This window comes from Leopardus geoffroyi, chromosome E1, assembly GCF_018350155.1.
Source record: "Leopardus geoffroyi isolate Oge1 chromosome E1, O.geoffroyi_Oge1_pat1.0, whole genome shotgun sequence".
Classification (NCBI taxonomy): Eukaryota; Metazoa; Chordata; class Mammalia; order Carnivora; family Felidae; genus Leopardus; species Leopardus geoffroyi.
In genome coordinates this window covers 44,980,394-44,997,274 of record NC_059330.1, presented here as the reverse complement: position 1 = coordinate 44,997,274, position 16,881 = coordinate 44,980,394, and the positions used below count along the sequence as shown (strand labels likewise).

The window sequence follows — 16,881 nt, the reverse complement described above, 5'->3', positions numbered from 1 at the left end:
ACACTCAGATATCACCTCACGCCAGTCAGAGTGGCCAAAATGAACAAATCAGGAGACCACAGATGCTGGAGAGGATGTGGAGAAACGGGAACCCTCTTGCACTGTTGGTGGGAATGCAAATTGGTGCAGCCGCTCTGGAAAGCAGTGTGGAGGTTCCTCAGAAAATTAAAAATAGACCTACCCTATGACCCAGCAATAGCACTGCTAGGAATTTATCCAAGGGATACAGGAGTACTGATGCATAGGGGCACTTGTACCCCAATGTTTATAGCAGCACTCTCAACAATAGCCAAATTATGGAAAGAGCCTAAATGTCCATCAACTGATGAATGGATAAAGAAATTGTGGTTTATATACACAATGGAATACTACGTGTCGATGAGAAAAAATGAAATATGGCCATTTGTAGCAATGTGGATGGAACTGGAGAGTGTGATGCTAAGTGAAATAAGCCATACAGAGAAAGACAGATACCATATGGTTTCACTCTTATATGGATCCTGAGAAACTTAACAGAAACCCATGGGGGAGGGGAAGGAAAAAAAAAAAAAAAGAGGTTAGAGTGGGAGAGAGCAAAGCATAAGAGACTGTTAAAAACTGAGAACAAACTGAGGGTTGATGGGGGGTGGGAGGGAGGGGAGGGTGGGTGATGGGTATTGAGGAGGGCACCTTTTGGGATGAGCACTGGGTGTTGTATGGAAACCAATTTGACAATAAATTTCATATATTAAAAAAAAAAAAAGAAATTATTTTGGCAACTTAATCCCTAATTCAGGACATCCATGTGAGTGATTTACAGAAAAGTTCTTCAGCAAGATATTCATGCAAGATATATATGAGATGCCGACATCTGGGTGATACATCCTATCTGAATGGCATAATGGTTTCAAACGCTGTAGTATCATCACATTTAAGGCCATAGTTACTCTGTTCCCAAATCCTTGAGATTCTGTTTGAGGGGAGCTCTAAAAGGCTTGTGTCCTCTCCTATGTCCACAACTGTGGGAGTGCTCTGATGAAATTTGCTCTCCAAATTTCAAATAAGGGGTCAGAGCCGAGGGTCAGGACTTCAGGAAAAGCCCCAGAAATCCCCTGCAGTCAAAAGCAGTTTCTGAGTTTCACATTTCCCAAAGGATGATAGAGCTAATGCCAAAGTCTTCCAAATTCTGCTGGTTGCTTTACATTGTGGCTACAGTGGCTATGTCACCCCTGAACTTTAATCTCCACATACTTGAATGAAATCCTGTAGCTCGTCTTCAGTACTGGCATCTGGGATCTCTTCACAGGGTCTGTATTCCACAGCTATTTTACCACTTTCTGAAATAAAGTGAATAAGGATTGGAAAAAAAAAAAAGAGGGCGCCTGGATGGCTCAGTCAGTTAAGCGTCTGACTTCAGCTTAGGTCCATGATCTCATGGTTCATGAGTTCAAGCCCCATACCGGGGTCTCTGCTGTAAGCACCAGAGCACACTTCAGATCCTCTGTCCCCCTCTCTCTGCCTCTCCCCTGCTTACTCTCTCAAAAATAAACATTTAAAAAATATATAAAGTTAACAAGATCAATTCAGAATTTTCCTTGTTCTAAAACTAGCTGTATACAACGATAGCACCCAATAACTAGACATTCTTTTTATTTATAAAAGCAGAAAATAAAAGCATTTTCCTAGAAGTTTTCTCATCTCACACTTCAGTTTTTAATCATAACTATGTGTGAAAAAATACATGAAGTTAACAACTGTGTGGTTCAAAAACGCTATCATCTTAAGAGATAGGAACTAAGGAATAATGACACAGGAAGTCAAAACTATGGAAACAACAATGTTCAAAATCAGATGACTAGACAGTAAGGCATTAGGTAGAGGTCAGTGTGAGTTCTGGAATAGAGACCATGGACTATAGCTGATACTTCATATTAGAAACAAGGCCAGTGTCTACTCCCCGGAAACAAAATCCCACCAGATACAATGAACAATGCTTTGGAGAGAGGGGGAGGGGGAGGGGGAGGGAGAGAATGCGCTTGGACAGTTTATTGGCAGAAACTGGCCCATGTCCCTTATAGACAATACAATTCCCCTTAAGGCAAAGTACAGCTACAACATTTTGATCGTGTACAAGGGATACCATAGCATGTTAGGGAGAGGTCAGCAACCCAAAGGTTTAGTTTGGTTCTTAAAGGTTGTTACTCAGAATTGACAGCTAATGGAGATTCTACCTGATGACCAGGGAAGTCAACTTTCACTGCAAGAGCTGTCCAGGCTGGAAGCCTGAGACCAATCCAGGGTCAACTCTTATGGGCAAATAAGGCCTCTGAAACTTAGCTAGGCTTTCTTAGTCTCTAAGCCTGCAAGACTGTGAAGCGGCGAGGGCGGGGTGGGGGGGGCGATTGTTTGGGGACTCATTACTAATTATAAAATTCCCTTGGAGCACAGCCTGTAACATTCACACCATTGTAGAACTCAATAGAGAACACAATCGATGCTATTCAATAGCCTGACCACTTTCAAGGTTCACAAAAATATAGCTGACCCTAATATAAGAATCATATTCACCCAATAGGTCAGTGCCAAAAACAAAAACTGAAGCTGAATTGATTCCAAAAACATAATCTAATAAATTCTCCAACAGGAAGACGATGATAACAAGTTAACATATTTTCTCTGCTTCCATGTTTCAGGGATAGTTTTAAACTTTTCCATCATCTCATTTGCTCTTACAATTCATCCCCCATGAGGTAAGTTGAATTATTACCTTTACTTGGCAGATAGAGAAATTGCAGCTTAGAGAGATTAAATACTTCAAATCTGACTATAAAACCTAAAATTGCATAAGAAATCTAGGAGACAGAGCTAAGATTCAACACCAGACGTCCAAGGCTTCAAAGTTTTTTTTTTTATTATTTATTTTGAGAGAGAGAGCACATGGCATGTGAGAGTCAGGAAGAGGCAGAGAGAGAGGTAGGGAAAGAATCCCAAGCAAGCTCCACGCTGTCAGCACAGAGCCCGACATGGGGCTCAATCTCACAAATCGGGAGATCACGACCTGAGCTGAAATCAACAATTGGACGCTTAACTGATTGAGCCACACAGGTGCCCCCAAAGCTTATACTCACAATAGTATTCTGTGTTATGAGCAAACAATCAAGAAAGAAGACTGGGTCAAACACTTTCTGTGTGGACAGAGGTAAATCACTGTATATCTATATACTGGGGACAAAAATATTTGTGGTCATTTTTCTCACAAATGCCACAAAGAACAAATTTGAGACTACTGCTTTGAAAGCATTTGGTGAATAAAAGAATATGAAGTGTTTTCATCCAATTAACTTTTCAAAATGAGTTTATTTGCTCGTTGAAACTGATATACTGCAAGGACCATCAACTAAGTCTTACCTAAAATCACAATCAACAGTTTCTGGAATGCATCTGACACAGCCTTCTGAACAGCAAGCTTCTGGATTGTCCGCCTTTTCATAAGAAATGATAATGGCCCTGCATCCAACCAAAACAAATGGATTTAACATGCCTATCTGAATGATAACTGATTTGGGGGTTATATGTGTAAAAGTGAAAATACATCCATGATTCGTAGTTCATTATCTTAGCAAGTAAGGGCAGGCACAACACAAGGCTGAATGACTCTGCTGTAGGTATATCCTGGCAGGGCACATTTTTACTGCCCTGATCTACTCCAGAAGTTTTGGAAGTACCAAAAGGGAGACTCAAGCCAAGAAAGTGGCACAGATCTCACATCGCTCGTAGATTTCAAATGGACAAGCTGAAACTATAGTTTCAGACCCTACTGCAGACCCTACTCTCCTGTGCATCAAGGGCTGGAGTCACATGGGGAGAAAGGTTCGGTGGTAGTGCACATGACCGCCTGGTCTCTTCCTGGGCATCACCCAAGGGAGCCTTACTCCCTTAGCCTTGCTAACAGCCCTGCCCCTCCCTGAAAACCCTAAGCCTAAGTGCTGTAGGCACTGGGAAAAAACACAGTACCAATGGGAATACCTTTTCTAGGCATCTGTATTTGACTCTTTACACTCCAGCCCTTTTATAGGAGGCAAAGGACTCAACATTTACACAAGAGTTTATTTAAATCTTTAGATGATTACTTTGCTGGGATAACTGCAGGCTGCAAGAGATATGTATTTGAAAGACTATTTTAGCACAAGGCGAATTCTTAACCAAAAATGGGAAAAACATTACTTCCCTCCTCCTAAACTTCTTGGCAGAAAGTCAGCTTTAGAATTTTAAAGTTAAAGGTTCTTTCAGGTATTGCCTGAGATAAAAGCCTGTACCGTAGGCCAGAAAAACTCTGCCTAGGGCTTTAGGAGCTTAGCAAGGGGGAGGGCTGGATGATGTATCTGAAAAGATGAGTTTTTAGAGAGAAAGAGGGATTCTTCTGCCTCCCCTCCACCCCCACCCCCACCTCCACTGTAAACAGACCTTCCTCCAGGTTATCCAAAGGCTCCTCTCCTCGGCCATGCCAGCTCCGGGACTCCCGCACTCATAGGATGGCAACACCACCTCTAAAGCACAGAAGAATTTCAGGCTCTGCTTCTGAAGTGGTGGCACAGTATCTTCATTTGCCCTTTCTTCAAGGTCAGAAAGATCCCGAAGCTGTTAGGATTTTATTATTATTTTTTTTATGTTTATTTATTTTTGACACAGAGAGAGAGAGAGAGCGAGAGAGAGCGAGCATGAGCAGGGGAGGGGCAGAGAGAGAGGGAGACACAGAATCCGAAACAGGCTCCAGGCTCTGAGCAGCCGGCACAGAGCCCCACGCGGGGCTCGAACTCACAGACCGTGAGATCACGACCCTCGCCGAAGTCGGACGCTTAACCGACTGAGCCACCCAGGCGCCCCGAGCTGTTAGGACTTTAAATGGAAGGTCCTTCCTTGGATCTGAATGTAAGCTTCAAGATGTTTTGTTATTAAAAACAAAACCAGCGGCGCCTGGGTGGCTCAGTTGGTTAAATTTCCGACTTCGGCTCATGTCGTGATCTCACCGTTCATGGGTTTGGGACCCGCGTCGAGCTCTGTGCTGACAGCTCAGAGTTTGGAGCCTGCTTCCGATTCTGTCTCTCCTTCTCTTCCTGCCCCTCCCCCCACTTGCAATCTGCCTCTCTTTCTAAAAAAAAAAAAAAAAAAAAAAAATGCAAACTAAACTCCAGCAATCCCAGCCCACAATGGAGGTATCCTATAGCTTCAAAATCAAGTAAGACTTAAAAATGGATAAAGACAATTGGTTTTTATTATACACCATACAAATTACTGGAGAGGATTATGGACACCACCACCCAAGTTACTGAGATTATTATGAATTCTTGGTGGCAGGCTCAGGTACTTCCAGTTAGAGGCCTCTCACAACCCAGTTTTCTCCTCTCTGAAGTCCAGAATTTCAGTGTTGAAATGATTCTAATTAGTCAGAGAAAATCTATAAAGTTTACCTTGATGATCCTTTTTGACCATCCATTGAAACCAAAGTAATAATTTGCCAGTTCTTGGCACTGGGAGCTGTTTAGGGCAAGGGCCTGATGTTGAACCGCCTTATGTTTGGTGCCAAGACAAACCTAAAGACATAAGAAATAGACCTGAAAATATCATAACCTGACACAGAGGCTTCCTTTGGATACACCTGAAATTTATCAATACCTATTTCATAGAGAGGTTGTGAAGATCAAACTGGAAACATTTTAAGAAATCAGCTCCTAATAAGCCCTAAAAAAATGCTATGTACTATTTTTACGCTATAGACTTTTCTGCATCATTTCCAGGGCCCTTGATTAATCGGCTTTCGTGATCTCTGATATTGAAAGTGATGATGAAAGCAACTAAGGAAGCCCTCTGGAAGCAAATTATAGGGCTGTAGGTAAGCAAGGGAAGTAAATTTTTTGCTGTCTCATCCCATAGCTCCTGTTTGAGAATATGACCTCAAGAGCAGATAACATGGACCTGAGTAGGACCTGAATCAGCAGCACCCACCCCCCGCAAGTTACTAACCCCTGTTAGAAGAAGGAATATACATACTTCTGTAAATTTTATAAGCAAATAAAACAATAAGAGGTTCATTTGCCTTAATAAGCTTGAGAATGCAAATACCTCCAGTGTTAACTCTCTAAGTAACTTACACACTACAGTGTATTTCTTACATCCTCTAGTTCTTTTTTTAAATGTCTATTTCGAGGCGCCTGGGTGGCTCAGTCGGTTAAGCGGCCGACTTCGGCTCAGGTCACGATCTTGCCATCCGTGAGTTCGAGCCCCTAGTTGGGCTCTGGGCTGATGGCTCAGAGCCTGGAGCCTGCTTCCAATTCTGTGTCTCCCTCTCTCTCTGCCCCTCCCCCGTTCATGCTCTCTCTGTCTCAAAAATAAATAAAAAACGTTAAAGGAAAAAATAAATAAATAAATAAATAAATAAATAAATAAATGTCTATTTCAAGTGGGGTGTAGTATATTAGTATATTCATAAAAATTCAAATAATTCAAATAAAGTCAAAGTATTATTGACTCTTTATTGATTTGTTTGTGCAACTTCCTCTATCACTAGTTTACCAGTTCCTTAAGTGCTTGAAGGAACCATATTTTATTCTTTTCTCATTCCTAGAATCAAGCACAGGTCTATGGATTAAGTGAATGGATGAGGTAGATAAAAAAGTGAAATTACTTTCTCCAACTGAAGCTGCCTGCTAGGAAGGAGAAATGAAGATGAACTTTTAAATGTTGAGTGCTACAGCACAGGCTAATGGTAAGGCAGAGTGGAGCTGTTCTGGACAACCAGGAAGCTTCAGAAGGGCCTTGAGCCCCTGAGTGGTAGAGACAGTTGTCACCTTAGATAACCTTGCCACAGTTCTTGCTGGTAACCGTTTTCCTTCATGCTACTGAAAAAAAGCTCTCAGATGCCTTAGGCCTTTCCTTGATTTTACTGTAAGATGTTATTCTTGGGGCGTCTGGGTGGCTCAGTCTGTTGGGCATCCGACTGCAGCTCAGGTCATGATTCTCACAGTTTGTGAGTTCGAGCCCCGTGTCAGGCTCTGTGCTGACAGCTCACAGCCTGGAGTCTGCTTCCGATTAGGTGTCTCCCTCTCTCTCTGCCCCTCACCCGCTCATGCTCTGACTCTGTCTCTCAAAAATAAACATTAGGGCACCTGGGTGGCTTGGTCGGTTAAGCGTCCGACTTCGGCTCAGGTCATGATCTCACGGCCTGTGAGTTTGAGCCCCGCGTCGGGCTCTGTGCTGACAGCTCAGGGCCTGGAGCCTGTTTCAGATTCTGTGTCTCCCTCTCTCTCTGCCCCTCCCCTGTTCATGCTCTGTCTCTGTCTCAAAAATAAATAAACGTTAAAAAAAAATTTTTTTTTAAATAAACATTAAAAAAAATTTTTTAATATGTTCTTTTTAAATATGTATTTATAAAAGGTAAACAAACAAACAAAAAAACAACCAGAAACTATGTGTACTTGCCAAAGTATAAAGGAACACATAAGTAAATTGGGCAACAATTTCAGTAAGCAGCTGGGGGGGGGGGGGGAGGGTGGTAACCCAAGGCTCTGTGTTAAATAAATAAAGAAATTTAATATGAATGCTCTCTCCTGTCAACTATATATTGACTTTGGGCTTTATGCTGTGAAATCTCAAAATCCATTTGTGAAATGGTCTTAATGTCCAATGAGAGAAAAACACCTCATTACTCACAACTGATACAAAGTAATTATTTCATAATCTGTAATAGCTGAGTGGCTGGGTGACATTTTCACAGGCTAGAAGCTTGCAAACTAAGGAATGCCTGACAGGTGATCATTTCAATCATAGGGAGTGGAGCCAGGATTGAAGACAGTGTTGAACAAGTGGAGATAGTATACTCAGAGTCACATTTGAGAAGGATTCTTAGATTCGATCCAGATTAAATCAGTAAGGAAGGGCATATGGGTAAGAATAGGCAGTCAAATCCATAGAAGTAGCTAGATTAAGAAGCCAGTTAGAGAAAGCTGATGAAAACACACAATTATAAAGTGAAAGGTTTGGCAGTCTAAGCCTCACTCAACGTATTCAAAGGAGTTGACATGGCCCTTGATAAGGAAATGGTGATTGAATTGAGGCTCATAATGAAATATAATTTTGGGGCTCTGGGAAAGCAAAATGGACAGCATGTTGGTATGGAATAAAGTTTCTGTGGTGTATTAAAGAATGTTTTAACCATTTTCCCAGGAGTTGAAGGGAGTTCTGAATAGGCAGTTTGGGAGTGATGATGATGATAATGACGATGAAGCATCCTTTATAATACAACTGATGAAAGAGTTTGTCATTTTATATCCACATAATAGAGGGGGGCCTGGGTTGCTCAGTCGGTTAAGCGTCCGACTTCAGCTCAGGTCATGATCTCAGGATTCATGAGTTCGAGCCCCACATCGGCTTCTGAGCTGACAGCTCAAAGCCTAGAAGTTTGCTTTCTGGTTCTGTGTCTCCCTCTTTCTCTTCCCCTTCCCTGCTCATGCCCTGTTTCTCAAAACTGAATAAAAACGCTATTAAAAAAATTTTTTAATCCCCATAATGTAAATAGAAACAAGACTTCTTGTGAAGCTTTGTTAAATTAAGGGGCATCAAAAAATGACACGGGGTCGGGGCAACTGGGTGGCGCAGTCGGTTAAACGTCCGACTTCAGCCAGGTCACGATCTCGCGGTCCGTGAGTTGGAGCCCCGCGTCAGGCTCTGGGCTGAGGGCTCAGAGCCTGGAGCCTGTTTCCGATTCTGTGTCTCCCTCTCTCTCTGCCCTTCCCCCGTTCATGCTCTGTCTCTCTCTGTCCCAAAAATAAATAAACGTTGAAAAAAAAAATTAAAAAAAAAAATGACACGGGGTTGAACATCAGTAAGTTTGGGTCTGACCTCTACCTTCCAGTTACTGTCATGAACCTTAAGTAAGTCACTTAACTATCCTGAGTTCGAGTTTCTTCACCTGAAAACAAAACAAACATAACAAAACAACCAAAAACCCAGGGAAACCGGAGGATCAGTGTAGCAATGCATCTAAAAGCATTCTGTAAACCACAGTGGTATACCAACCCTGGTCTATTATTGCTGAATTCAACACTTAGTCCCAGTGGAGTTAGGAATTTCCTACTTGGACCCACCTTCACTGGAGAATTCTGAAAAAGCTGCTTCTGGTCGCATGCCTTTTGGGCTCTGTGAGCATCCCTTGCTGAGTGAAACTTGATGATGGCGTAGAAACCAGGACGGGCCACTGCAGCGTTTGGGAAGACTCGGACCGAATACAGAAGGCCAAACTGGGAGAATACTGCGAACAGAGAATGCTGTGGGGTGGTCCCACACCAAGTAAGGGCATGAAATTTCACGCCCAGGAAACAAAACTGCCTTCTATTCCCTAAGCCCTCCTGCACACGCAACCCAAAGCACTTCTCATTTCGTTGAAAAGATTTCCCTCTGAAATCCTAGGATTCGAGAAGCATTAGAAGGCAACATGTGCTGGCTGTTGAGAGTTACCTCTCAAAAATCTGTCGGGGCTGAGACTGCAAAGGTCCCTTCTAGAACTAAGATTCCTCTCGGCGGAGACTACAAGGCGCGCGAGGCGCTCAAAGCCAGACTCTGAGACTCCCAGTCACGGGGAGGTGGGGGTGTCTCCCTCCCTCCCTCCATCCCGGCCCGGCTCACATGCAAGGCCTCGGCCGTGGGTCCAGAACTCAGCTCCCACACCAGCAAGGTTTTGTCACTCTCCGTGGGAACCGTAAAAGAGACCAATTCCGCCATCCTACCACCAAAGCGCAGGCACGACTAAGGTTTAAGTGGCACCGCGCCTGCGCAAGGCGCGCCCGCGCGTTTTAAAAAGGGGCTCGTACGAGGGGCGGGGCCAGCTCGCCGCGGGGTGGGGCGGGGGCTGTCCCCCGGACCTCTCCTTCGCCCCTCCCGCTCTGGGGCGGGTCTCTGCCTCTACTTCCCCTCCCGCAGCTCCATTGTCTCAATGTCGTAGAATTTAGTGCTTCTAGTCAAGTGTATTTAAAAAAAAATTTTTTTTAATATTTATTTATTTTTGAGAGACAGAGTGCAAGCAGCGGAGAATCAGAGAGAGACACACACACACACACACACACACACACAATCCGAAGCAGGCTCCAGGCTGTCAGCACAGAGCCCCAAGCAGGGCTCAAAGTCACAAACTGTGAGATCACGACCTGGGCTGGAGTCGGACGCTTAACCGACTGAGCCACCCAGGCACCATTAGTCAAGTGTATATTTACAGTAGGGTCTAAAGGGTGAGCTTACAGGATCCCTGGGTGTGGACAATTTTATGGCAGCCTTCTTCCTCTTCACTCCGGGAGAAGATTTGGACTACTAGCAGTAAGTTACCTACTGAACTTAAAAAATTTGGATTTCTCTACGTTGTGTGGGAAATGACCACTAAAGATGCAATCCTTTGGCTTAAGAATGTTTTCATGAATGTTAAATATACAAATCAAACTATAACTCATTAAGCCATTAATGAAATCCTTAAAAAGCATTCCCCGATTTCCCTACGTGATTTTGATGAATTGGCGTACGTGGGTGCTTGTTGGGGTGAGATGATGTGGGAGTTTGGCAAGCAGGGTAAGAAGGAGAGATAAATTTGAAAAAATCAAAGAGTGAGGCCAGGTAGGGCACCAATATTGGAGCTCATGGTGCTTGTGCAGAAGGGCCGTTCTCGGCATCCAAATAGCTATTTTGAGGACTGACACACTGAGAGGGAAAGTAGGTCCTAATGATCCTTATTTTAATCCTAGAATGTCTGAGCCAGAAGGGGCCTTACAAAACAAGTCTCCTGAGGTTTCTAAACAGTGGCCTTCAGACTGCTGCTGGTCTGTGGTGAAGGGTTCACCAGTCCTTGCCAAAGCAAGAAAAGGTAATACAATCAGGGTTAAAAAAATATTTTCATAAAACAAAATCTATTCCATTATCCTATAAATCTGACCCTCATTTAAAAAATTATTTTAATATTATTTATTTTTGAGAGAGAGAGAGCATGCATGTGCGAATGGGGGAGGGGCAGAGAGAGAGAGGGAGACACGGACTCCGAAGCGGCCTCCAGGCTCGGAGCTGTCGGCACAGAGCCCCTCGCCGGCGCTCAAACCCACAAACCGCAAGATCATGACCTGAGCCGAAGTCCGACAGTCAACCAGCTGAGCCACCCGGGCACCCTGACCTTCATTTTTCATGCTAAAAACTGCTTTATGAGGAGATGCTGATAGAGGATAGTTGTTGTGATTAATACTCTTTCTTGGGCATTAAAATAAAAAGTTGGAAATTTTAACATGGCCTTAACTTTTTTGATGTTTTACTGGTCTGTGAAATCCAAAAGTCTGGGAACCACTCAAATGTCAAATCTCTCACTTCAGAGCTGAAGTAGTTAAGGCTCAGAAGTAGGGACAGCAGTGGCCCAGGTGGGACAGTTTATTCAGGCAGTTCCGATTGTAGCCATGGGTAGAACATTCCTCCAACTGCCCCTTTTCTGTCTTTGCATTGTCATTTTGCAGGTTCAACTCCACATCAGCACCATGTATTCATTGTATGTATCCACTCATTCGCTGTAGCCAGTATTCGTGTGTGTCTCTGCTTCTCCAGGCAGATGGTGAACACCTCAAGAACAATAGTTAGGATTTACCTTCCTTCTTCTAGTACCTACCACCCTCCTGCCATACTAGGTACTCGAAGATATCTGGAATTAAAAATGAATAAATCAACACATTCTTTGCACAAGGAATGCTTTCACAATTCCCCAAATATAACAACTTCTTCACTGTGGTCCTCTCTTGGTTTGCGAATGACAGTCAGGAACCAGGGGCCTGGGCCTGGATGGGTACAAGGAGAAAGCCCTAGAAAACCATTTATTCCTGGGGCTCCGGTCAGTCCTTTTTGAACACGGGAAGGAAAGAAAATAACGTGAAGTGGAGGCAAGAGGAAGAAGGCATGAAGAATCCCCAGGCAAGAAGAGGAACGCTGGAATGACTCCACGCCTGTCTCATTCCTTGTGACAGCCCGTCATCCAGTAGGAGAGTGGCCGGCCCGCACAGTGCAACCTCCATGCCACCCTGTGGAGAGAAGAAGGCTGGGTTCTTGCTTCCTACTTAGTAGCTCCTTCTCCACATCCATGACCCAGCACTTAGTGAACGCACAGCACAGCACAGCACGGCAATGCACAGAACCCCCTTCATTGCTTGCTCTCTGGTCTGTCCCCCTGTGGCCCCTCTGAGCCTTCCTTTAAATTTCTCTTATCTGTGGTGTTTGGCTCCTCCCCCCGTCCAGTATGCTCCCACGTTTTCAAATCCTCCTCTGGCCCCGAAGGGGGAGCGCACCATTTTACAAGGCTGAGAGTCACTAAACACACAGAAAGATAGATAAATAAATAAATAAATAAATAAATAACCAATCCGTCAATCTCAGGGGCAACTATCGACTCTCCCTCCAGAGCAGGTCATCCCTAATAGCCGTCAGCGTCTCTTCCGCATGGTGTTCTTAGAGTAGACAAGGCACTTAACCCCCTCCATCCTCACAGGCACCTGTAGAGGCAACTTATCTATCTATCTATCTATCATCTATCTCCAATCTGAAGCTCAGAAAAGTGAAGCAACCATTGCACTGTCTACCATTGGGAAGCTGACAGCTGCGAATTATGGAGAGGGCCAGCCCCACCCCCCACCCGTGGCCAGCATGATGGTACTGCTTAACTGCTCCCACACCTACAGCTCATTGAACCACGCGGGGATGATGGGTCCAAGCTGAGCCGATCAGATTCTCTATCCCAGCCCCTTGGACTCTGGGGCTGAGACTAGCCAGTCTCCGTGACTGCTCAGAACATTAGCCCGTTAGCTTGGGGGCAGCCACGATCTGTCCTCTGGAATGTGGAGCAGAATATACTGCTCTACAAAGAAAGTAGTGAAGGAAATGCACGAGGAGGCAGAAACTTGTCAGGAAAGCCACACTGACAGTTCCCAGCTCCGCCTCCGTTCTCTTCCCAAGAAGAGACCCCTTGGGTAAGCTCGGTGAGACACCTCGTCCCCTCTGAAGCCATCTCCCTCAGCTAACTCAAGTTGCTTTGCTACTGTGTCCAAAACGGTTTTAATACAACATCAGAGAAAGACCCCGATCCCAAGTCTTGTAAGTCCCAGTTCCGAGCCCCGCCGCTCTCCCACGTTTTTCTAGACGGTTAGAAGGGGTCGAGTCCTTGCCTCCTGTCCCCTCCTGTCACTACATCCTTCTTGGGGCTCTGCCTGCTAACTTAGTCCCACAGTGACCTCCTCACCAGTTCTTCATTCCCCCTGCTCCAGACACAATCTTTTTCACACAGTTGATGGTTGAGAGAAGATCGGGGCTGAGCAGTTCTGAAGGGGAGACGGAGAATACCCGTGAGAACACAGAGGACAGTCCCAGAGACTGAGGCAGACACTGGCTCTCCCTGCCCCCCAGGGGCTGAGTCCTTCCAGATTAGGCAAGGGCTCCCTCCCAGAGGCCCATTGAGATATCCCTACAATGGCTGCTAGAGGTCAAGGGTGGCTAGGGGTGGGGGCAGGAGGGGCAGGAGTAAATGTATGTTTACTACCACACATCCTAGCTAGGGTACATGCTGGTTCACGCCACGTTTGAGGGTTTCTAGGGAAAGGAAATGTCAAAACAGGCAGCACAGAGGCCAAGGTAAACCTTGCCTAATGAGAGAGGCTCTTCAGGTGAAGAGTGCAGGGATGTTGATCAGAGTACGAAAGAGGGAGTAAGGGGCAAAGTCATGGACCTGTGGAGCCTCCAGGAGTGGCTCTGAGGTGGGGAGTTTGCCCTTGGCCTCGAATCAACCAGGCCATTAACCAAACAAAGTCAGTACTTGATGGTTAGAGCTGAGCCTTCAGGGCCACCAGTCTGGCATTCGGCACTGGTTCTATGAGCCTCAGTTTGCTCGTCTGTAAAGCGGGGATCATAATAGTTTCCACCGCATGAGAAGCTGGCATGTGAAGTGCTTAGTATATAACACACTCTCGATAAATGTTGGCCGCTGCTGTCCTCTGCTACTGGGTGTGCAGAGCCTTTCTGGAGCCTGCACCCCGGAGAATCTCCTAACCGGAGGGGCATCGTAGCCACTAGTCAAATCCTCTGCTCAGCAAAGGCATTCCTGGACTCCTCCGGCCATCCCTCTGGGTGCATTCCCAGGCTTGGAGTGGGACGAGAAGTCCTGTGAGTAGACCCCACTCATCCTCTCACCTCTCCCACCCTGAGACCCCGGCCAGACCTTTGCAGTCCTCGTGGCAAATGTTTTCCGAGTGACTCTTGTAATCATTGCACCAGTAGTGGCTGTTGATCTGGAAGATGCCATAGTCGAAGCTGCCGTCTGCATTTTCATTTACCTTTGATAGGTTGAAGTTGCTCTCCACAAAAGCCAGGCACAGCCCTTAGAACAGGGAGAAGAAGGTTTTTAGAGGGCTCTGAACTGAGGGACAAAGGATACGGAGGAGAAAGGGAGATGGGCAAGCAGAAGAAAGGAACAAGGCCTAAGGGACTAGATGGGGCAAGCTGGCTGGAAACACCCATTAGCTTCTCCCCTCGCCCTTCGGTCCATCCACCTGCCCCTCAGTACAACCGTTCATCATCCCGCTGTCCATCCGCGTCTCCTGCACTTGATGATCGCCTACTGTGTGCCGTGACCCGTGCAAAACCCAGTGAGGGACATTTAGCTGGGTCAAAGGCAGCTGGTGCCTTCAGAGGGCCTATAGTACAAGAATGAAGACGCACATCTTAAAGGACCCTAAGACAAGATAAAACGAGAAGGACAGCACAAGACAGGTGTGTGCAAAATCTGGGCAGAAGGAAGCTGGCCCCACCATGGAGGACGAAGCCTTTGCACTGCCTGCTCCCTCTGCCTGGAATGCTCTTCCCCAGACATTTGGGTGACCCGGTCCTTTACCTCATTCAGTGCTGCTCAATGTCACCTCCTCAGAGAGGTATTCCTTGACTTCCCCTTCAAGGACAAGGTTACCTCTCACTCCCCTGGCTTTATTCTGCTGCATAACATTTATCACCACCAGGAAGTGCTTCATATGTTTGTGTGTGTGTTTGGGACTCGCCTCTCCCCCTAGAATGCGAACACTGTGAAGGAAGGGGCTTTGTTGATGTCTCTGTCCCCAGCCCCTAAAATAGTTCCCGGTACATAGTAAGTGCTCAGTTAAGAATTGTGGCAGGAATATAGAATGTTGGGAGGGGCTTCTCGGGGAGGGCTGCTTTTTGAACTTGGCTTCGAAAGATGAATGATGGAAAGATGGCCACAGAGGGGGTGACCAGGAGCAGAAGAGGAATGGGGGGAGGGGCGGGAGTGTGAGAAAGCGGCACTCACAGTCACTCAGGGAGTAGCCCTCAAACCCGTCCAGATCCTCCTTGTGCAGCACTCTGGCCAAGTCACAGCGATTGATGAGCTCGGCCTCATTTATGGCAACGAGGCAGCTGGCCAAGGACATGAGTAGCGTCCTCATCATCTTCGGAGGGGAGAAGGTGCAGCTGAGGGCCTGTGGTCCCGAGGATCTCCCAGACGTGCTGCTGGTCTCCTCTGAGCACCTGAGGAATCTGGAGAGAGCAGCCAAATGTCCTGGCTCACTCATGGCTCCCCGCCTGGCTATTTCTCTTTCCTCTCACCATTTTATACTTTTTTTTTTTACTACAGAAACTTTCAAACATTTACAAAATAAGAGAGAATAATATCATGAATCTCCATGTAGCCATTGCCCGGTGTCAACAGTGAAAAACTGAGGCTGATCTCCTTTCATCTATAGGTTTTCTCCTCTTTTAGCCATTCTCACTCTTGTAAAGGACACCTGGCTATGGGCAGCATTTGGGTACAGGGGTGGGGAGTGAGGCTGGCAAAGATTGATGAGAACTGGACTTTACTGGTACTTGTGTGTGTGGATTTGAACATGTGCTCTCGTAGGAAGGGCCAGGCCACTGGGTGTTGATCTGCCCTCAACCCCACGCTCCCAGATGCACGATATGTGACTTTTCCCAAGGGTATACCCTGCCTTGTGCAATTCCTGACAGGCTGTCTTATAAGCTCTACACCTTTGTTTCCACTCAAAACTGGTATCACTCAAGTAAAAGTGACCTTGCTGAAGAAATAAACTTCACTTTCACACTCTGTGTGTGTGTGTGTGTGTGTGTGTGTGTGTGTGTGTGTAGGGGGAGGTGCAAGGGGCGGGGACTCTGGATTCACATCGCCTGCTTTCAAAGGTTGGGCTGCTGTGTGACCTTGGGCAATATACTTTACCTCTCTGGGCCTCATTTGTAAAATGAAGATATGCCAATACCAACTTACTAGGGTTGTCGTGATGATTAAAGGAAATGATAAATGCCTAAATCTTGGTTTTGCATTCCCCCCAAAATAGGAAGCAAGACTTCTGGGACAAAGGTTGATTCCTAGGCTGGAGTAGGAAAGGGTATAAAATAAGTCTGAATTATCTTGTGCTAGAAAGTAAGAAAGTGCTCAAAATATGGATTGGGGCACGTCAAATAGACATGAGAGCCAGCTCAGAGGGGCACCCACTGGCCAAATCTGGAACACTTTCTTGGTAACAGCTTTATTGAGATAAAATTCCCAGTACATAATTCACATACCACACAATCACTTAATCTAAAGCATACAGCTCAATAGTGTGTTTGCAGAGCTGTGCGACTATGACCGCGGTCAATTTTAAAACATTTTCATCAACCCAACAGGAAACCCCATACCCATTAGCTGTCACTAATCCACCCCTCCTCCAACCCCTGCCCACCACAAGCCTACTTTCCATTTCTCTAGATTCACCTAACCTGGACACTGCACACAAATAGTCACACCATAGGTGGCCTTTGAGCCCAGCTTCTTTCGCTTAACAATGTTTT

The 16,881-nt window shown here is 45.7% G+C and overlaps 2 protein-coding genes across 5 annotated transcripts in view; both read right to left on the bottom strand.

Moving 5' to 3' along the window:
• Positions 1 to 741: 741 nt before the first annotated feature.
• On the bottom strand, positions 742 to 10,107 carry LOC123603891 (RAD52 motif-containing protein 1-like). Its single transcript, XM_045489332.1, is given in 7 exon segments — positions 742 to 1,316; positions 3,388 to 3,486; positions 4,444 to 4,474; positions 4,477 to 4,617; positions 5,448 to 5,570; positions 9,120 to 9,299; positions 9,658 to 10,107. Coding segments are annotated over 7 exon segments (771 nt in total). The 5' UTR covers positions 9,754 to 10,107; the 3' UTR covers positions 742 to 1,215.
• A 1,617-nt stretch (positions 10,108 to 11,724) lies between these two features.
• Positions 11,725 to 16,881, bottom strand: part of GOSR2 (golgi SNAP receptor complex member 2) — a 70,233-nt gene continuing 65,076 nt past the window's right edge. For 2 of the 4 annotated variants that reach the window (XM_045489333.1, XM_045489343.1), the window contains 4 exons: positions 15,347 to 15,573; positions 14,249 to 14,407; positions 13,277 to 13,355; positions 11,725 to 12,065 (listed from right to left, as the gene is read on the bottom strand). In XM_045489333.1, the coding sequence (XP_045345289.1) occupies positions 11,996 to 12,065; positions 13,277 to 13,355; positions 14,249 to 14,407; positions 15,347 to 15,573 (535 nt within the window). In that variant the 3' untranslated portion in view covers positions 11,725 to 11,995. Of the gene's footprint in view, positions 12,066 to 12,640; positions 13,356 to 14,220; positions 14,408 to 15,346; positions 15,574 to 16,881 lie in introns of those variants that run through there. The other 2 variants (XM_045489336.1, XM_045489339.1) reach the window with 2 other exon arrangements.